The 22,446-nt window shown below is 36.1% G+C and overlaps 2 protein-coding genes across 2 annotated transcripts in view; one reads left to right on the forward strand and one right to left on the reverse strand.

Moving 5' to 3' along the window:
- Positions 1-22,446, reverse strand: part of STT3B (STT3 oligosaccharyltransferase complex catalytic subunit B) — a 110,304-nt gene that overhangs the window by 53,674 nt on the left and 34,184 nt on the right. The gene's annotated exons all lie outside the window — the stretch shown is intronic.
- Positions 1,677-1,982, forward strand: LOC103005223 (non-histone chromosomal protein HMG-14-like). The gene has a single exon (XM_057554691.1). It carries the CDS (start codon positions 1,677-1,679, stop codon positions 1,980-1,982), a length of 306 nt encoding a protein of 101 aa, XP_057410674.1.

Raw genomic sequence — 22,446 nt, forward strand, 5'->3', positions numbered from 1 at the left:
CATATTAGGTCACAAAACAAGTCTTAACAAACTTAAGACAGAAAATTATACCAAATATCTTTTCTGACCATAATGATATAAAATTAGAAATAAGTAACAAAGCTAGAAAATTCACAAATATGTGGAAATTGAACAGTATTCTCCTGAACAATCAATGGGTCAAAGAAATAAAAAGAAAAATTTTAAAGTATCTTTAGATAAACACAAATGGAAACACAACATACCAAAATGCTGCAAAAGCAATCTAAGACAGAAGTTTATAGCAATAAACACTGGCATTAATAAAAAACAGACCTCAAATAAACAGCCTAACTTTATACCTCAAGGAACTAGAAAAAGAATAAATTATGCCCAAAAAACAGAAAGAAGGAAATAACAAAAATCAGAGCAGAAATAAAGACTAGAAAAAGAGAAGAAAAAAAAATGAACAGTTTTGTTCAACTTTTTTTAAAAAAAGATAAGCAAAATTGACAAACCTTTAGCTAGACTAAGAAAAAAAAAAAGACAAAATCAGAAATGAAAGAGGAAACGTTACAACTAATACCACAGACACAAAAAGGATCATAAGAGATTATTATGAACAATTATACACCAACAAACTGGATAACCCAGAAGAAATGGACAGTCTTAGAAACATACAACTTACATCCAAGACTGAACCAGGAAGAAATTTTAAAATCTGAACAGATCAATAATGAGTAAGGTGATTGTTGGGGGGTTTTGATCACTGATTCAAAGAAAAGCCTAGGACCAGATGGCTTCACTGGTGAATTCTACCAAACATTTAAAGAAGAATGAATGCCAATCCTTCTCAAACTCTTCCAAAAAATTAAAGAAGAAACCCTTCCAAAATCATTTTACAAGGCCAGCATTACCCTGATACCCAAGTCAGACAAGGACACAACAAGAAAAAGACAGGCCAGGGTCCCTGATGAACAAAGATGTAAAAATCCTCAAGAAAATACCAGCAAATTGAATTCAACAGCACATTAAAAGGATCATACACCATAATTAACTGGAACTTATCCCTGAGTCAAGGATGGTTCACCATACGAAAATTAATAAATGTGATACCAAATTAACAGAATGAAGGATAAAAATCATATGATCATCTCAACAGAGGCAGAAAGGGCCTCTGACAAAATTCAACATCCTTTCATGACAAAAACTTAAAAAATTAGGTATAGAAGAAATGTACCTCAAAATAATAAAGGCCATAGATGACAAGCCCACAGCTAGCATCATACTCAATGGTGAAAAGTTGAAAGCTCTCCCCCTAAGATCAGGAACAAAACAAGAATGCCCACTCTCACTCTTTTCAACACAGTCCTAGCCTAAGCAATTAGACAAGAAAAAGAAATAAAAGGCTTCCAAATTGGGAAGGAAAAATTTGTCTGTTTGCAGATAACATGATCTTATACACAGAAAACTCGGAAGGCTTCACCAAGGATACAAGATCAACATTTAAAAAATCAATTGCATTTCTATACACTAACTATGAATTATCTGATTGAGAAATTAAGAAAGCAATCCCGGGTTCTCCCACTGCCCCCGCTGCGGGTCCCAGCAGCTCAGGCGGCGGGAGGAGCGGCAGCGGCCAGGCAGCCCAGCTTTGCAAAGGCTCTCGGCGTGCTGCGGCCCGCAGGAACCTGGCACATGCCCGCTCCACCGCCACGATGCCCAAGAGGAAGGTCAGCTCCGCTGAGGGGGCGGTGAAGGAGGAGCCCAAGAGGAGATTGGAAAGGTTGTCAGCTAAACTGGCTCCTGCAAAAGTGGAAATGAAGCCAAAAAAGGCGGCAGGAAAGGATACATCTTCAGACAAAAAGTGCAAACAAAAGGGAAAAAGGGGAGCAAAGGCAAAACAGGCTAAAGTGGCTAACCAAGAGACTAAAGAAGACTCACATGCAGAAAATGGAGAAACCAAAAATGAGGAGAGCTCCGCTTCTGATGAAGCAGGAGAGAAAGAAGCCAAGTCTGATTAATATCACACCCCTGGTCCTATCAGTGGTCCCTGTCTCCCTTCTTGTACAATCCAGAGGAATATTGTTATCAACTATTTTGTAAATGCAAGTTTTTTAGTAGCTCTAGAAACATTTTTAAAAAGGAGGGAATCCCACCTCATGCCATTTTTAAAGTGTAAATGCTTTTTTTTAAGAGGTGAAATCATTTGCTGGTTGTTTATTTTTTGGTAGAACCAGAAAATACTGGGATATTAAATATGGGAGGCTTTGATTGTCTTGGGTGTCAGCTTAACATTCCACAGATGGAGGGTAGCTTTTATATCTTATAATACGAAGCATACTAAACGGCAGTTTGGAGTCAGCTGTGCATTTAATGTCTTAAACACTAAATTACTTCTCTTCCCATGTTATTTTTGGTATAATTGTTTCCTAAAGCAAACCACTTTACCTTGGTCTTGGCTCTCCTGGGCAGAATTTTGTGCACTATGTAACATCTTTGGTCGTGGTAGTCCAGTTCTTCTAGTAACTGTTAATGTGCTGTGAATGACTGACAATTTGAGTATGTAGTGTATATGATATTAAATTGTGAATTAGTGGGACTTATGATGTAACAGCATATCAATATTTGAAGATATTGGTACTTGATATACTGTGAAGGAAAATTTGCCTCCAAATTTTAAGCTGGAAAGTCACTGGAATAACTGTTCAGAAAAGAATCACAACTACATGATTTTTTAGATTTTTGGTACGTATGTTGAGAATTGTGTACAAATTGAAATATCTATGTATTGATCCTCAAAACAACCAATAAAATCTCGATTATGAAAGACTTTCTTGAAGCACATAAAAAAAAAAGCAATCCCACTTAGAACAGTATAAAAATCAATAAAATATTTAACAATAAATTTAACCAAGACGGTGAAAGACCTGTACACTGAAAACTATAATACACTGATGAAAGAAGACACAAATAAATGGGAAGATTTTATGTGCTCACGGATTGGAAGAATTATCAATAGTATTGTTAAAATGTCCATATAACCCAAAGCAATCTACAAATTCAGTGCAATACCTATAAAAATTCCAATAGCATTTTTCACAGAAATAGAAAAATAACCCAAAATGTGCATGGAACTCCCAAAGACACTGAATAGCCAAAGCAGTCTTGAGAAAGAACAACAAAACTGGAAGTATCACACTCCCTGATTTCAAACTATGTTACAAAGTTATAGTAACAAAACAGTATGGTACTGGCATAAAAAAAGACACACAGACCTTTGGAACAGAACACAGAGCCCAGAAATAAACCCACACTTTCACAGTCAACTAATCTTTGACAAGGGCACCAAGAACAAACAATGAAGAAAGAATAGTATCTTCAAATAAATGGTATTGGAAAACTGGATGTTATTAATATATGCAAAAGAATGAAACTGGACCCTTATCTTACACAATACACAAAAATCAACTTGAAATGGATTATTGACTTCAATGTAAGATCTGAAACCATAAAACCCCTAGAGGAAAACAGAAAAAAATCTCCTTGACATGGGCCTTGGCAATGATTTTTGGGCATACAATGCCAAAAACACAGGCAACAAAAGCAAAAATGAACAACTGGGACTATATCAAGCTAAAAAGCTGTGCATAGCAAGGGAAAGAATAAACAATATGAAAAGGCAACCTATGGAATGAGAGAAAATGTTTGCAAACCATATATCTAATGAGGGATTAATATCTAAAACACATAAGGAACTCATACCTCTCAATAGCAAAAAAAAACCCCCAAAAAACAAAAACCCACAAAAACTCTGATTAAGAAATGGTCAAAGAAGTCAAAGAACCTGAAAAGACATTTTCTCAGAGATATACAAATAGCCAATTAGGTATATGAAAGGTGCTCAATATCAGAAAATGCAACTGAAAACCACAATGAGAAACACCCTCACATCTGTTAGCGTGGCTACTATCAAAAAGAAAAGAGGTAACAAATGCTGTCAAGGATGTGAAAAAAGGGAACCCTTGGTATACGGTTGGTGGGGATGTAAATTCATACAGCCATTATGGAAAACAGTGTGGAGATTCCTTAAAATCTGCATATAACTTATAGTGAGTTCTCCATATACTTGGTTCCTCCACATCTGCAGTTCCTCTGCATCTGCAGATTCAACCAACTGCAGGTTGTATTTATCAGTGACAAACATCCACATATAAGTAGACTCATGTAGTTCAAACCTGCACTGCTCAAGGGTCAACTGTATATGCAAAGAAAACAAAATCAGTATATAGAAGAGATATCAGCACTTCCATGTTCACTGCAGCATTATTCATAATAGCCAAGGTGGGGACTTCCCTGGTAGTCCAGTGGTAAAGAATCCGCCTTCCAATGCAGGGGACGTGGGTTGGATCCCTGGTTGGGGAACTAAGATCCCACATGCTGCAGGGCAACTAAGCCTGCGCGCCACAACTAATGAGCCCGTGCGCCTCAACTAGAGAGCCTGCATGCCACAAACTACAGAGCCCACGTGCCACAACTAGAGAAGCCCATGTGCTGCAACAAAGAGCCTGGGTGTGCAACGAAAGATCCTGCATACCGCAACAAAGATCCCGTGTGCCACAACTAAGACCCGACATAGCCAAAAATTAAAATAAATACATACATAGTAGTCAAGATATGTAAACAACTTAAGTGTCTGTTGATAGATGAATGGATAAAGAAAATGTCATTATACATTTATATAATTAGGAGTACTATTCAGCCACAAAAAGGAAGGAAATCTTGCCATTGGCAATTTGTGACAACATGTATGAACCTGGAAGGCATTTATGCTAAGTGAAATAAGCCAGACAGAGAAAGAAAAATACTGTATGGTATCACTTATATGTGAACTCTTTTTTTAAAAAAAAGTTTAACTCAGAAAGAGAATAGAATGGTGACTGCCAGAGGATGGGGGATGGGACAAATGGGGAGAGGTAGGTCAAAGGGTACAAACTTCAGTTATAACATGAATAAGTTCTAATGATCTAATGTATGACAAGGTGAGTGTCGTTAGTAATACGTACTGTACTGTATACTTGAAATTTGCTAAGAGGAGATGAGATCTTAAGAGCTCTCACCAAAAAAAAAAAAAAAAAAAAAAAAAAGAAAGGAAGGAAGAAAGAAACTATGTGAGGTGACAGATGTGTTATGATTGTGGTAATGATTTCACAATGTCTATGTATATCTCAAACCATCATGCAGTACACATTAAATACACACAACTTTGTCAATTATATCTCAATAAAGCTGGAAAAAAGTATTATGAAAAAATTAAGAAATCTAAAGGTAAATCCAGTTTTTACATTTAATCTTAAAAGAATCATCATTATGCCCCACAGATGATTAGGAAAAAACACAAAAAACTTCATATACCTCTCAATACATTTCAAAACGCTAAGGATAAAGTGCAACTTAAAATCATTCATAGAAAATAAACAGATTTTCTCCAAAGGAATATATCAGTCAATTGGAATCACTGAATGCTATAAAGGCAATGGAATAATATACCCAAAATTCTGACTAAGGAAAAAGGATTTTAAACTCAGAACTTAAAACAACATTTGTTTTCCAGAAACAATTCTGGAAATCTAAGCTAGTGCTAGAAATGCTACACACCCTCTAAAAGAAAGTACCAGAGCTAATTTTAAAAGTGAAACCTCCAAATGCTAGAAACAAAGTATTTATTGTACTTAAAGGTGGGACCATGGGAAGACTATCCCTTCAGAGATGAAAAACGATGTATCCAACAGCATGGAAGTGGCTAAATTTTTCTCCTCCCAAGGGAAGAAAGACTCCCATAAAAAAGGTAAAGTCTTCACCTTTGTACCACGCATGTTAGTCTAAATTTACAAGGGATCTCCAAATCAACAAGTTAACACTGAAACCAAGGTCCAAAAACTTGGATTAACAGTAAAAGCAAAAACCAAGAATAACTTGAGACTCAAATGAGCTCATAAAGGACAGTTACAAACTATAGGAGGTAGAGGAGCACCATTAGGAAGTACACAACAGGAAAAGTAAGTAACATCCCCAAAACCTGTGAAAATAGTTCAATGACAAAAGGATCAGGATTTTAAATTTTAAACGCAATTTTTCACTTAAAAAAAATGGACTCCAAGAGATTAATATGTTCTTAAAACTAAGAAACATGTGGTTCCAACTTCATAATCAAAATTGTTCTGAGTGGTATTTTTAACTTTCCATTTTGTATAATTCTTGGTCTCTCCCTCTCTGTTCAATCATTCTCTTCCTTGGCTTTTATAACTACAATAGTCTCCTATTTTTTTACCCCACGTCTCCAACCCTCTTCTCTGCTTTCTGTACAGGCAGCCTCCTCTACCCAAGATCCTCTCATTAACTGTAACTCTCCCCCAAAAGATGTCAGTCATACCTGGGTCTTCAATTATTATCAGTATTCCCACAATTTGCCAATGTTATCTCCCTCTCTACATTTTTTTCCCCTTGAATGTCACAAAGGCATCTCAAACTCAATATCCAACTAACTCATGATTGGACACCACTTATCCACCCCCAAAACAAATACATACACTGTGTCTGCTTTTAGTACTTTCTATCTAATTACCACCTAATTGAAAAAGCCAAAAATCTAGGTGTCATCCTGGAGAGCTCCTTCCCTCTCACATCCTATACACAAATCATAACCAGGTTATTTTACTACCTAAATATCCTTGAAATTTGTCCACTCTTTCCTACTCTGATACTAAGCACTGTAATCCAAGCTATCATTTTTTAACTAGACTACTGCAGTAGCCCCCAACTCATCCCCCTACAGCCGTTTTGCCCATGTCCTAATTCTCCAATCTGTATACTGTTTCTCAACAAAGAACATCTTTTCAAAATGCAAATGTGATCATATTGCAACCCTCTGCTGAACTATTCAAGGGCTTCATCTCTTAAAATTAAAAGGAAGGATACTTCACTTAACATAATCAAAGCCACACACACTCTAGCTCTTACATAACTCTAGCCTCATCTCACACCTTACTATCTCCCTACTTTCCATATACCCATCCCTCAGTCCTCCAGACTCACCTTATCCCCTCCAACCTCAGGAACTTCAGACTGCCAGTTCCTTCCCCCTGGATCACTGCTATCTCCCCTCTTAGCCTAAATAACTAATTCTTCAAACTTCAGCACATTTCTAAGGGATGCTGTTGACAGAAAAGGTTCAATGTACTTTTTTCTTCTAGCACTTGCCACAGGTGCAATTTCACATTAGTTTACTTGATTAATATTTACTACACTAGATAAATACTCCCACGAGGAAACCACATGTCTCCAACACCTCGCATAGCACCTGGTACATAGCAGCCCTCAAATATTTGTTCAATGAGTAACTGATTTCATAAATATGTTTTTAAATGGAGATGAAATACACTCTAGATAGCTTCCCAGATAGCTACCTAAGGTCAATTTTAAATGGTAGCCCCAAAGTTAAAGACTAAAACCAATTTAACTATACTTCCTGAGATCTAAGCCTGAAGGCAAAATTAAAGTGTTAAAACAAACAAGCAAGCTCATTAAGATTCTACTGAAAACCTAGTCAAAGTATCTAAAAACTAAACATAAATGGATGTAGAATGTGTTTAGTCCTATTTTATCCCCAGAATCAAGTCAATCCTGGTATGCAAGGCTCCCACAACTCCCTTAACTCTTTTTTTTTTTTTTTTTTGGCCACGCCATGCAGCTTGTGGGATCTGAGTTCCCTGACCAGGGATCGAAGCCGTGCCCCCCTGCACTGGAAGCACGGAGTCTTAACCACTGGACTGCCAGGGAAGTCCCAACTCACTCTTACAAACCCATTTTCTTTGATTTTCAGTTAACTTCTTCCTGTCTGATTTGCCGTTCATTTTTCTATCCTATTTTCTGGCCCAGTTTCCAACCCAGCACTGTGAATAGTTTACTGAATGCCCTTATGGGTTTCCCTTCTTATCGCCTGGAAGTGAAATAACAGGACTTTAGTAAAGGGCAGCACACTCTTATTTCACTGAGCACTTTGAAGGTAGTAATAGTCACTATCTTCTTCTTAGGCCCGTAACACAGTACCTCCCCCCTATTCTCCCCCCATACAACACACCACTACCACTAAACTAATCAGCCCTGTCTGATAGCTAAATGAACTGACTATAGAGATAAATAAAAGGTGGACACCCTACCCAAGAGTGCTTGTTGCTTAGTAACATTACCAACATTTAGGATTATCAAACAATTTTTGCCAACAATGGTAATTTGCATTTCTATGATGCCTTGTGAGGTTAAACACTTTTCATGTATTTAATGGTCATTAAATTTCCTCTGAAGTATGTATTGAAGTACTCTGCACATTTTTTCTAGTTAATTTGACTAAGTTCTTCATATTGTTCTTTTGTCGGTTATGTGAGTTGTAAACTGTTCTCATTCATAGCTCCTCTTCACTCATGATGGTATTTTTTAAAGAACAGAAATTCTTGACATAAAACCTAATTTATCAATTTTTTTTTGCTGTGAGTTAGTGCTTTTTTTCTGGTTAAAAAAGTCTTTTACTGTCCCAAGGTCAGAAAGATATTTTCTTTTTCATGATAATTTAGTTTAAACTTACTTATTTAGGTATTTAATATACCTGGAATCAATTATTTTATAGGGTGAGAAATATTTCTATATTTTTATTTCCCCTGTATAAATAATTGTTCCCACATCATTTACTGAAAAATTATCTTCTCTCCATTGCTGTACAGTTCTACCTCTATCATACACTAAGAGTTCATTAATGGGCACATCTGTTTCTGGACCCTATTCTGCTCAAGTGGTCTTTATGTCTATCCTTGCACCAATAATATGCAAACTTTATAACTAGAGCTTTAAATAAAATCTTGACATCTGGCAGAACATTCTAAATCTGTGCCTTGTACTTTGTCCTTTTGCATCTCCACATGAATTTTAAAATAAGCTGTCAATTCCACCAAAAAATCCATGTGGGGTTTTGACTAAAAGTCCATTAACTCCACATGTTGATTCGGGGAGAATTAGTATCTTTACAATACTGACTCATCTAATCCATAAATAGAGTTTATCTCCTTCTTATAGGTCTTCTTTAATGTCTCGTCAGAAAATGAATAATTTCAACCTTAGAGATCTGACACATCTTTGCTTAGATTTATTCTTATTTTTAATAGTATTTTCATTTATTTTTTAAAAATCCTGTTTGACATATTGACAGGTATCTCTTTTTTAACATCTTTATTGGAGTATAACTGCTTTACAATGTTGTGCTAGTTTCTGCTGTATAACAAAGTGAATCAGCTATATGTATACATATATCCCCATATCCCTTCCCTCTTGCGTCTCCCTCCCACCCTCCCTATCGCACCCCTCTAGGTGGTCACAAAGCACAGAGCTGATCTCCCTGTGCTATGCGGCTGCTTCCCACTAGCTATCTATTTTACATTTGGTAGTGTATATATGTCCATGCCACTCTCTCACTTCGTCCCAGCTTACCCTTGCCACTCCTCGCGTCCTCAAGTCCATTCTCTACGTCTGCGTCTTTATTCCTGTCCTGCCCCTAGGTTCTTCAGAACCATTTTTTTCTTTAGATTCCATATATATGTGTTAGCATATTGTATGTTTTTCTCTTTCTGACTTACTTCACTCTGTATGACAGACTCTAGGTCCATCTACCTCACTACAAATAACTCAATTTCATTTCTTTTTATGGCTGAGTAATATTCCATTGTATATATGTGCCACATCTTCTTTATCCATTCATCTGTCGGTGGACACTTAGGTTGCTTCCATGTCCTGGATATTGTAAATAGTGCTGCAATGAACATTGTGGTACATGACTCTTTTTTTTTTTTTTTTTTTTTTAAAGTTCAAATTTTTTTTTTTTTTTTTAATTTTATAGCTACTTTATTTATTTATTTATTTATTTTTGGCTGTGTTGGGTCTTCGGTTCGTGCGAGGGCTTTCTCTGGTTACGGCAAGTGGGGGCCACTCTTCATCGCGGTGCGGGGACCGCTCTTCATCGCGGTGCGCGGGCCTTTCACTATCGCGGCCCCTCCCGTTGCGGGGCACAGGCTCCAGACGCGCAGGCTCAGTAGCTGTGGCTCACGGGCCCAGCCGCTCCGCGGCATGTGGGATCTTCCCAGACCAGGGCTCGAACCCGTGTCCCCTGCATTAGCAGGCAGATTCTCAACCACTGCGCCACCAGGGAAGCCCCACATGACTCTTTTTGAATTATGGTTTTCTCAGGGTATATGCCCAGTAGTGGGACTGCTGGGTCATATGGTAGTTCTATTTTTAGTTTTTTGAGGAACCTCCATACTGTTCTCCATAGTGGCTGTATCAATTTACATTCCCACCAACAGTGCAGGAGAGTTCTCTTTTCCCCACACCCTTTCCAGCATTTATTGTTTGTAGATTTTTTGATGCTGGCCATTCTGACTGGTGTGAGGTGATGCCTCATTATAGTTTTGATTTCCATTTCTCTAATGATTAGTGATGTTGAGCATGCTTTCCCTGTGTTTGTTGGCAATCTTTGACAGGTATCTCTTGATATTTTTACATTGATTTTATAACCAGAAACCTTGCAAATGCTTATTAATTCTAATAATTTACCACTAGATTCCTTCAGACTTTAAATTTGAAAATCAATAAACATTCCTGTGATTATGTTAAAATGAGAGAGATGTCTCAAAGACTACTTGACAAACTTCCAAGTTTTTAAAGCCCTGTTATCAGAGGTAATGTTTTGTTCCCACATCATTCTATCCCATTACCTATCCCTTATAATTGCCAATCTTTTCAATTATACAGAAAATACAGATAAATATTAACTTCATTCAAAGTAAAGACATTTAACTGAAATACTTAATATTAAGATATATAATATGAAATTCCAAAATGGAATAAGCCACTGCATTTCAAACTTTAAAGGCTTGGAACCTTTATTCAAATAAAATCTTCATAAAAAAATAAAGGAAAAATAAAAATATTTTTTAAAATAGAAATTTAAGCCCAAATTTATAACATTTACTAATAAATCAATCAGTAAGAACAATTAGGTTCTTTCAGTAAACACAGAATCTTAAACTCGAGGTTATATTTCATAGTTGCGAAGATTCTAAACATCATCTAAATTTATTTTGGTATTTTGTTTTGGTTCACAAAATTGTAAAATATTTGACTCAGAAGTAACCGTCAAACAGTAATCATTTTTTAAAAAGTTTTCCTTGCTGTTAAAGATATTATTCAATTAAATGATGCAGAAGTTTGTTCAGAGCCTAATAGAAAATTTTAGTAATGCTTGTATTTCTCATTGTGTGTATATAAACACACATATATAAATTACACTAGAAGCACCCAAATCTAAATTTGTAACACTGTGTTGCAGATTCATTTGTTATTACAAGTATACTATAAGTATAGTCTGGTTATTTACTTTTATGTGAATTCCCAGAAAACCTCAGTTGAAGTATTAAACACCCAATCCAAACTGATTCAGACATTTTCCCAAAGAAAACCAAATACCAACAGGTACATGAAAAGGTGCTCAACATCCTAATCACCAAGGAAATGCAAAGAGGTTATCATCTGACACCTGTCAGAAAGGCTATTACCAAAAAGACAAGTATTGGCAAGGATGTAGAAAAAAGGGAACCCTTTGCACACTGTTCGTGGGAATGTAAATTTATGCAGCCACTATGGAAAACAACATGGAGGTTCCTTAAAAAAATTAAAAAAAGTACAACCATATGACCCAGCAATTTTACTTCCAGGCATTAATCCAAAGGCATTAATCCAAATCACTATCCTGAATAGGTATCTGTACCTCCATGTTTGTTGCAGCATAACCAAGACATGGAAACAAACTAAGTGTCCATTGACAAATGAATAGATAAAAGAAAATGTGGGGTGTACACACACACACACACACACACTCTCTCTCTCTCTCTCTCTCTCCCCCCCTCTCTCTCAGGAATATTATTCAGCCATAAAAAAGAAGGAATTCTGCCATTTGTAACAACAAGTATGGACCTTAAGGGCATTATGCTAAGCGAAATAAGTCAGAGAGAAAGACAAATACTAGACGATCTCATTTATGTGGAGTCTAAAAAAACCCCCCAAAACCAAAACAAACCAAAACACCTAAACAACTCAGATATAGAGAACAGACTGCTGGTTGTCAGAGGTGGGGTTGCAGGGGTGGGGGAAATGGGTGAAGGTGGTCAAAGGGTTCAAACTTCCAGTTATAAGATAAATAAGTCGTAGGGATGCAATATACAACATGGTGACTACAGTTAATGATATAGTATTGTATATTTGAAAGTTGTCTAGACCTTAAAAGTTCTCATCACAAGGGAAAAAAAAGGTGCGGTAATGAATGTTAATTAATTAAACTTATTGTGGTAATCGTTTCACAATATATACATATATGAAATCATTATGTTTTACACCTAAAATTAATACACTGGTATATGGTAATCATTTCTCAATTGAAAAAAACAAAAGAACCCGGGGCAGGGGGGGAAATTAATAACCAGGGGAAAAACAAAACAAAACAAAAACCAATCCAAAACAAATATAAAAGGCATTTAGATTAATCATACAATTACTCTTTTCCATTACAGTAAATAACCAAAAAAAGAATTGTATCTATTAATCTTTTGTTTCACCTTCTTATTGAGCAATTTTAGCATGGTCTTTCTTAGCTCTTTGTTCCATCTACATAGAAACCCACCACAGCCGTGCATTTTATTCTCCTTTCTTCCTGAGATCCCCTCAAACCTGAAATTCATTCTTGAAGCCTTCTCTAATACTCCATCCTCCCCTCCCCAGTCCACTTGAATTTGTGCTTTAAAAACATCACGTTGGAACCTCTATTCTAATTTACCTGACAGTGGATTATTTTTTTCTTAGTGACTTTTGTATCCTTGAAGGTCTCATATAGTACCTGGCACTTCACTTATGAGGGTCAATTAATTCTTTCTGGCATACTAGTAATGAGTAGTAACACTGACTTAAATTTTGGCTTCTATTTCCTTCTTCATTAAATGCAAGCAATTGTGTGCACAAAAGCTGTCTTCAATTTTAGCATGTCCAATTTACATATTTAAAAAATTTAAATAGCTGGGGAGGATGTTATAGATGAAACAAGATGGACCATAAATTGAAAACTGTTGAAGCTGGGTGATGTATACACATTCGGAGGTTCATTACAGTATTAACTCTACTTTTGCTTATGTTAGAAATTTTCCACGATACTGCACGTGTGTATGTGTGTGTGTATATAGAGCTTACATATACATGCACACATATCTATATATGCAATTATAATACTTACATATACATAGATGATCTACATAATTATATATATGAGTAATACATATTGTTAAAAATTAATAAACTTCAATTAAATAGAGTTGGGAGACCAGAAAGGGGAGCTCTCATGCCCTGCAAGGACGGCAGAGCCCAACAGAAGGAAGAAAGGTTCCTCTTCTTCCCTGGCAAGGACTCAGCAGCCAATGAAAAGCCACAGACTCTGTTTAGCCCCTCCAACTTCCTTTTCCTCTCTATAAACTGGCATGCTGGGACTTGCACATGGCCTGCTGTGGTTGCAGATGCTGAACTGCAATTCTCTGCTGATCCCAAATAAACCCATTTTTGCTGAAGAAATATCTGGCAGTCTATTTGTTTCAAGTCAATTATATGTAAACTTTATTATGGAAAATTTCACACACACACACACTCATACATACAATTTACAGTTTTCCTCAAGTAAAACTAGGTGAATTGACTGAGAAATGATGTATTAAAGGTTAGGAGACATCAAAATAAAACTGAAATAAAAGAGAAACAGAAGTGGTAAAATAATATCTAACTCAGTCTGAGAAAACTACCAGATTTTACATATACTTTTATTAATATTGTCAGAACAACTTTTGGTATTTTAAATTCAATAAAATGATTTGTTTTGAAACAAGTGTGAAAAAAAGGTGCTAATTATTGAATACTCTGTATAGTAGATACATGTGGTTCATTGTGGTCTTCTCTACTTTTGGTTTATTTATTTTTCATAAAAGTTTTTAAAAAAATAAATGAACGCCTTCCCCCAAATTCTCTCAACCCAATTTCTAGAGCCAACCTGAAATTCCAATAGTGTGTGTAAGAATGACTTATTAAGCAGACAAAATAATTCTCACATGAACTTTTTCATTCTAAAAGGGGCATATAAATAATTTTACTGCTTTCCAGTAACAAGCAAACTGCTTCAAGATGTAAGGAGAAACTGGGGATCACAGGAAAATGTGAGTTTTAAATCTGATAAACAGCCATATTACAAATTAAAAGAGGTCTTAGAGACCCACCTTTACAAAGAAGCTAAGATATATAAATTTAGTTTTCTTCTGCAATGTATATTCCTAAGACCTCCGTGTCCTTTGGCTATTCAAAGACACCGCCATTTTATAACGGCCTTTCCCGATATCTATAAGAGACAAATGAAAAGTAACAAGATAGGAGTAAAACGCTTGCTTCTGAAAGCCACACACTTGTTTGTTTTTAATCCTTATAAATTCCTAAGTATTAATTCTTCTTCATCCCAAGAAACCCTTCAAAAGCTAAGAAAAGTCTATGTGCTTGAAACAACCTCTTAAAGTAGCAAGATGAGATTAAATTATGGAAGCCCATTTATGGAAAAATGGTTATACCTCTTGGGTTCTAGTAGAGATTAGCACAATACTTGAATTCAGAACATTACAGCTTAAATAGAACTTTACGGCTTATTCAACATATACGATATTGTTTCCTTAGGAAAACAAACACTCAGCACCAACCCATTTGTAAACCAGGCCCGCCCTTCTGAACAAGGAGGGAAACTGCTGCCTCTGCGTTTTCCTTCTACTGATCTTGTTGGAGACCTGACCACTTCATACATTTCGATTTAGGTTTGTTATTTCACCTTATGTTATACTGAAACACTTAATGTACACTCAAAAACAATAACGAAATCTCACGATTATGTACTGAAGCAAAATACCACAATATACACTTAAAGGTTAAAAAAATTTTATACCTCAGCTCTAAAGTTAACGAAAGGCTTTTCTATCTTCAAGAGGAAACTTTTGAGGTGGGAAAGGGTTTTGTATGTTTAATTAACATTTCCAGTTCTCTATAAAAATATGGCACTGTATCAGAAAAAATATTAATTGGAAGATGTCTAAGAATAAGTAGAATAGTATATATATTCCTAGCCTTAAAGCTATGACCAACCTGAAGTCATCTAAGACCCCTGTGACTAGCTTTTGTAACAGAATATATGGTACGTGTAGAATATGAGCTAGAAAAGCTGAGAAATAAAGGTCTCAATTTATAGCTAAGAAGTAAAGATAGAGAAAGTTCCAGCGTAAAGAAATGGGCTAAGGCAGTGCTAAAAGTAAAACACAAGCAAGTCTCCCAAGGGCCAGTTCTCCTTTTCCCTAAACCATTACTTCTCTAAAACTATCTACCAAATGCATATAAATATAATTAAACCTTTAACTAAAGTTTGCTAATTGACATTTTCCAGGGCCTATGTCATTGCTTTTTTGTAAGACTGGCATCAAAATGACTGTCTCAAAATAAGTGCTTGCTGTAATAATCCCTACTCTTTTCACTTCTATATTAAATTCTTATACAGATTCAAGATTAACACACTTTTAGATGAACACAGTAGAAACCTCAGAAATTTGGAAACCAGGCTTTACAGAAATAGATTCAAATTAGGAAACAATAGAAAAAGACTGCTTTTGGCAATGAAAGAGCAAGATAAACACAGAGGGGATGGTAGACAAACATGTCCCACACCCCACAAATGTTCAGTGCACAAATCTAATCTCCATAAGACAACACAAGTCTAGTTTAGCTTAGCCTTTGCAAATAAAATCTATAAAGCAGAAGAATAAATCAGAAACAATGGAGTTACAAACAAAGGAAAGGCAAGCAGCTTTGCTCCATGATGGTGATAAAGAACAGCAAATATAAGTAGCAAAGAAGGGAAGGAGAGGAAAGAGATAGGGCAAAAGGGGAGAGAGGAAGTAGAGCTCTGTATCAAGTACTACCACATCTCAACATTCCCCTTAAGGTCAAAGCCTTGAATCATCCCACTATTTTAATTTGCTTTGTGGTGAAATACCAGGTTAACTGAAGTTTCATTCAAAAATAAGGATATGTGAGGGCTCATAGTTGTCTCCTATGAATAGAGAACCTATGTCAATTTGACAGCACGTCTTTCAAAGCCTCCCCAAAATTCTCGTCTGTCAAGACATTATAATATGTGCCTCTAAGGATAGCTATTCTACATTGAACATTAGTATGGTTTTCATTTTTAAAAGGTAATAATCATTTACCATTTAAAAAAAAAAATTCTAAGCAACTAATGTGTCCCAGGTTTCCATTCAGCACTAGAAAGAGAGCAGTGAAAAAGACAGGCAAAGTCACTCTCTCCTGGAGCTTAAGTACAATAAACACAAACCAGATAACTATAGGTTGAAGCAACAGCTTTGGAAGACACTAAAGGGATGGGATAAAAGAGTGAAATAGGAAGAAGGGGAGGAAGGGGTAAAGATGGCTTTAAGCAACGTATAAATGAAGTCTTCTAACATTTGTGAGACCTTAAGGATGGGAGCAGCCAACCATTCCAAGAGGTGGGGAGAGCTGTCCCTAGGTAAAGAAACTAGCAGTGCAAAGACCTTGAGATAGGAGAGGTTAGCATGTTTAAGGAGAGAAAGGGGTCCAACAGGGGGAGTAGTAAAGAGATGCATTTTTAGCACTATTTATTTAAATGCAATTATTCTTTCTTTAAAACATTTATTTATTTCTTTTCATCTGCGTTGGGTCTTCGTTGCTGCACGCGGGCTTTCTCTAGTTGCAGCGAGCGGGGGCTACCCTTCGTTGTGGTGCACGGGCTTCTCATTGCAGTGGCTTCTCTTGTTGTGGAGCACGGGCTCTAGGCGCCTGGGCTTCAGTTGTTGTGGCACACGGGCTTAGCTGCTCCGCAGCATATGGGATCTTCCCGGACCAGGGCTCGAACCCGTGTGCCCTGCAATGGGAGGCGGATTCTTAACCACTGCGCCACCAGGGAAGCCCATAAGTACAATTATTCTTTTAAAAAATTGTTAACAGTTGTCAGGTACTGTGATAAGAATAGTTGTTATTTAATCATCACAAAAAAAGAAACCTTTGAGGTAGGATACTACGCCCAATCTATCAGACTAAAGCACAGAGATGTTAAATACTTATTCAAAGTCATACAGCCATTAAGTAGCCAAGATGGGATCTGAACCAAGCAGCTCTGACTCCAGTGCCCACATTCTTGAGCATGATCACAAGATGATTCCAAACAGCAAGAGAGTAATAAATGCCAGTAATAATTTGCATCACCTTCCGGGCACTGTGAACCTTAAAAGTGGATCTTAAATCATTCCCTGTACCTCAGATTCCAAAGAACTCCTCTCATACTACCTTTCTGACAGGAGTGGGGTATACATTTTGAAGCGAGTAGAATATATACTTTTGAAGGGAAGAGGGTACCATCCCATTTAATCCACACTTACCTGTATATTAGGCTCTTGTGTAAACTCTCATTTGAAGAAAGGGTTCAAGAGCTAAAACAAGTGTTTAAAAAACACTGGCATATGTTTAAAATTATATAAGCAAAACCATTAGCATAGTTCTCTTAAGATGTTTTAAGATGCAACTTTGAACCTTGAAGCTTTTGCTTTCTTAAGTTACTTTGGAAACAAAAGGACAGAGAAGTCCAATATACCTCTGACTATATCATTTCAGATTTCAACTCTGTGGTACAGATATTACCTTTTAAACAACCATAGCCTGAATGGTCACTACCTTGAATGTTGCAATCATTCTGCCAGAGAAGAGAATTTTGGAGGTTTAAGCACAACGAATTTTCAGGTGGAAAGAAATACACATCATTTACACTCTTGATTCATTGGCTAGTACTAGTCACGTGGCCCCACCCATGCGCTAAGAAAAGAGGGAAACCAGATACTGGTGAATAGCACTATCAGCTACCATATATGTCATGCTATTTTGTAGAAGAAGCAAAATTCATTATTCTGTATAGTATGATCGTACTTATGCCAAAAACCTTAAAGGTTATGTGTGCATGTACACTTACATAAATTTCAAAAACTGTGTATCCTTTGAAGAAATCCTAGCAGAATATATAACAAGCGGTTAATAGATGATGCCTCATTCTTTGATTTTTTAAACAATGAGCAATTTTTAACAAAAAAAGAAGAAAAAAAATCAAACCCAAAAAGGCTAGGCAAAGAAAAAAAAAATCATAGCCAGAAAACTTATTAAGTACTGCATGACCAAAAATAACAACCATCACTACTACCTTCAAGCTTCACACAAAACCTATAAAATGCTTTTTTACCAAATCCTCCAACAACTATTAACTATTACTCTCACAAAGGAGATACAAAGCAAGTGGTCCCCATCTCTGCCTCATATTTCTCCCCTTCTTGGCACCTTTCTCATATTTAATATATTAACCAATTCAACCACCACTGTCAAGCTCCAGATAACCACTCTTACCAGTAAGCTAAAATTTCTAATCTTTACTCCCTCAAAGTTTATTTCTCATCTTATAAACGTATGTGTAAACCTGGGTAAACTTCCTTTTCAAAAAAGACTTGAAATCCCTCCTTCCACTTCTACCCAGTACAGGTTTGCTTTACCCAAACCAGTCTTCCCATCATAGACAAGCTTGCCACATAAATGTTAAAGAACTATTTCGGGAGAATGTCTCATGATAACATGACATTGATGTCTGTTATCATTTGCATATTCAATGTCTCAGAAAGGAGAAAGGATGGGAAAAAAGTTTTTCTCACGCAGAAATTTTCCTTCATGCTTTTAAAACTCTGTTTACAAAGTATAAAGAGGGAACTAGGAATTTCTATTTGATCTTAAAAGGCCAGTTCACTTTTATAATATACCTGTTATACATGGATCAAAAATATATCTGATAGAAAACAAAGTCTCAGTTCTCATGAAAAGAATGCAAGACAGACTTGTTAATAGGTTGCATCTATTGTCCATTATTGCAGCATCTTTCAAGAGATGTATACAACTTTCAGTATTAATTATCACCACAATCATCTATCAGTATTTTGATTTGAACAAATTACTTATGACACTTAAAGTGTAACAATTTATTTTGAATATCTTCCTCTTTCTCCTGTTATGAAGCATTTTCTAATTCCACAGGACTTTCAAATATAGTTGTTTCTCTTCCTTTAATGAATTTAAAAATCACAATTTACTCTTTATCCCATTTTTTCCTTAGATCTTTAAATAGTCTGGTTACTGACAAGTGAGAAAATTATTCATATAACCATTTCAGAAATGAAGTCTATGAGACTTATTTAATCTGTCTTAATAAGTCATTCTCCCTCTCTTCCTGAGGAAAAAATGTCCAAAATGTGTAGGGGTGGGTAATTTTAGCTCCTTTTGACTTTCACTCTTAGATTATTCAAGTAATATATTACACTACCGAAAAGTAGAGTCTCTACCCTAAATGAAACAAGGGAAGCTCACCTTCTCCATTACATACTTCTAATACTTAACTACTTCAATTAGTCTCTTTTCTCTCTTGCATTAGTCTAGGTCTTCTATAAGAGAAAAAGACTTTTCCTGTTTCCTCAAATACTGTAGTAAAAACTGTAATATGAAAACATAAGAAAAGCACTGTCTTCTAAAAAAGATATTGGCTTTATGGAAAAGATCTATTTTTCTAACTTCAGAGTTCTACATTGCTTCCTAAAGAACCCTGTTTAACTATCATCAGCTTTATTAGAGTAAGAAAATCTATGCTAAGCTATGTAGAAGCTTGATCTGTCCTAAGGGAGACCATCTGTACACCAAAATTCCAAATGAGACACCCCTCACCAAAGGCAAGCATCTCAAGGTTTACACTGTAATTTCTGTCCCTGAAACTGACCTCTGTCCATTTTTTTTCCCTTCTCATTTATACTGACTTTTCTGCTCTATTTCATGCTTTAGAATTAGTAGGATAGTGTTAATAAAAATTTTTAGACTTACCCTCACAAATATCTCAGGATATGTATTAGTTCTTTCAAGATAAATTTGCTACATTCAATCTGTTTAGATTATGATCCAACAAATAAATTCCTGAAAACTCAAATTCTCAGAAAGAATCACGGAGTTTCCTCTGTGACATCTCCATGACAGATACCTGATTTGCTCTCTTTGAGAGAAAGGACAGTATCTCCACACGAACATTGTGAACTGTGCTGTGCCTTCATTTGGAAACCTAGAGATTTTTATACCTCAGGGCAACATATAGGGACAGGTGAGTGGTATGCTTTCCTTTTGTAAAATGGGAGATGCATGACTGTGCAATTAGAGATGGGGAAAGAGAATCAGTATGATGCCTGGACCTCAGTTTTAAGAAAAAGCACATAAAGAAGCTAAGAACCTGACAACTGATTCTCTTCCAAGTGCCCATTTCCCTAAGTCCTTTAGATGAAAAAAATTTTTTGTGTACCACATACATTTGATTTTCTTGGTCACTATGCTCCAAAGATTGATGTCAAGAGTCTGACTGATGCCAGACTCTTTTCATTGCTACCTCTCCTCTTTCCCTCGTCCATTCCCTGAACTTTGACTACTATGGATTATTCCTAAGTACACAATTCCTTTTTCTAAATTCTAAATCCTCATATTGAACAACCCACCAGAATAGCTGCTGAGATGTCTTCATGGGCACATCATACTCAACATACCTAAAACTGAACTCATTTTTACTCTGCTCTCCACTAGTAAAGTTGCTCGCTATCTTAAAAATTTTACCATTATCACAGAGAATCATCTTAGACTACTCACTCCCTAAACCCAGCTCCTAAAATTTCCCAATAAGAAGTCCTTTTCAGTAATCAAAGTGGCAAAAATTAAAGACAAAGAAAAATTATTGAAAGCAGCAAGGGAAAAACGACAAATAACATACAAGGGAACCCCCATAAGGTTAACAGCTGATTTCTCAGCAGAAACTCTGCAAGCCAGAAGGGAGTGGCATGAAATACTTAAAGTGATGAAAGGGAAGAACCTACAACCAAGATTACTCTACCCAGCAAGGATCTCATTTAGATTTGATGGAGAAATCAAAAGCTTTACAGACAAGCAAAAGCTAAGAGAATTCAGCACCACCAAACCAGCTCTACAACAAATGCTAAAGGAACTTCTCTAAGTGGGAAACACAAGAGAAGAAAAGGACCTACAAAAACAAACCCAAAACAATTAAGAAAATGGTCATAGGAACATACATATCGATAATTACCTTAAACGTGAATGGATTAAATGCCCCAACCAAAAGACATAGACTGGCTGAATGGATACAAAAACAAGACCCATATATATGCTGTCTACAAGAGACCCACTTCAGACCTAGGGACACATACAGACTGAAAGTGAGGGGATGGAAAAAGATATTCCATGCAAATGGAAATCAAAAGAAAGCTGGAGTAGCTATACTCATATCAGATAAAATAGACTTTAAAATAAAGAATGTTACAAGAGACAAGGAAGGACACTACATAATGATCCAGGGATCAATCCAAGAAGAAGATATAACAATTATAAATATATATGCACCCAACATAGGAGCACCTCAATACATAAGGCAACTGCTAACAGCTATAAAAGAGGAAATCGACAGTAACACAATAATAGTGGGGGACTTTAACACCTCACTTACACCAATGGACAGATCATCCAAAATGAAAATAAATAAGGAAACAGAAGCTTTAAATGACACAATAGACCAGATAGATTTAACTGATATATATAGGACATTCCATCCAAAAACGGCAGATTACACGTTCTTCTCAAGTGCACACGGAACATTCTCCAGGATAGATCACATCTTGGGTCACAAATCAAGCCTCAGTAAATTTAAGAAAATTGAAATCATATCAAGCATCTTTTCTGACCACAACGCTATGAGATTAGAAATGAATTACAGGGAAAAAAACGTAAAAAAGACAAACACATGGAGGCTAAACAATACGTTACTAAATAACCAAGAGATCACTGAAGGAATCAAACAGGAAATAAAAAAATACCTAGAGACAAATGACAATGAAAACACGACGACCCAAAACCTATGGGATGCAGCAAAAGCGGTTCTAAGAGGGAAGTTTATAGCTATACAAGCCTACCTAAAGAAACAAGAAAACTCTCAAGTAAACAATCTAACTTTACACCTAAAGAAACTAGAGAAAGAAGAACAAACAAAACCCAAAGTTAGCAGAAGGAAAGAAATCATAAAGATCAGAGCAGAAATAAATGAAATAGAAACAAAGAAAACAATAGCAAAGATCAATAAAACTAAAAGTTGGTTCTTTGAGAAGATAAACAAAATTG

The sequence above is a fragment of the Balaenoptera acutorostrata genome, chromosome 10 (assembly GCF_949987535.1).
Source record: "Balaenoptera acutorostrata chromosome 10, mBalAcu1.1, whole genome shotgun sequence".
In the NCBI taxonomy this organism is placed as follows: domain Eukaryota; kingdom Metazoa; phylum Chordata; class Mammalia; order Artiodactyla; family Balaenopteridae; genus Balaenoptera; species Balaenoptera acutorostrata.

What these genes read in the sequence shown, in the direction of transcription:
- LOC103005223 (XM_057554691.1), top strand. Translation starts at nt 1,677, where the DNA reads ATGCCCAAGAGGAAGGTCAGCTCCGCTGAGGGGGCGGTGAAGGAGGAG.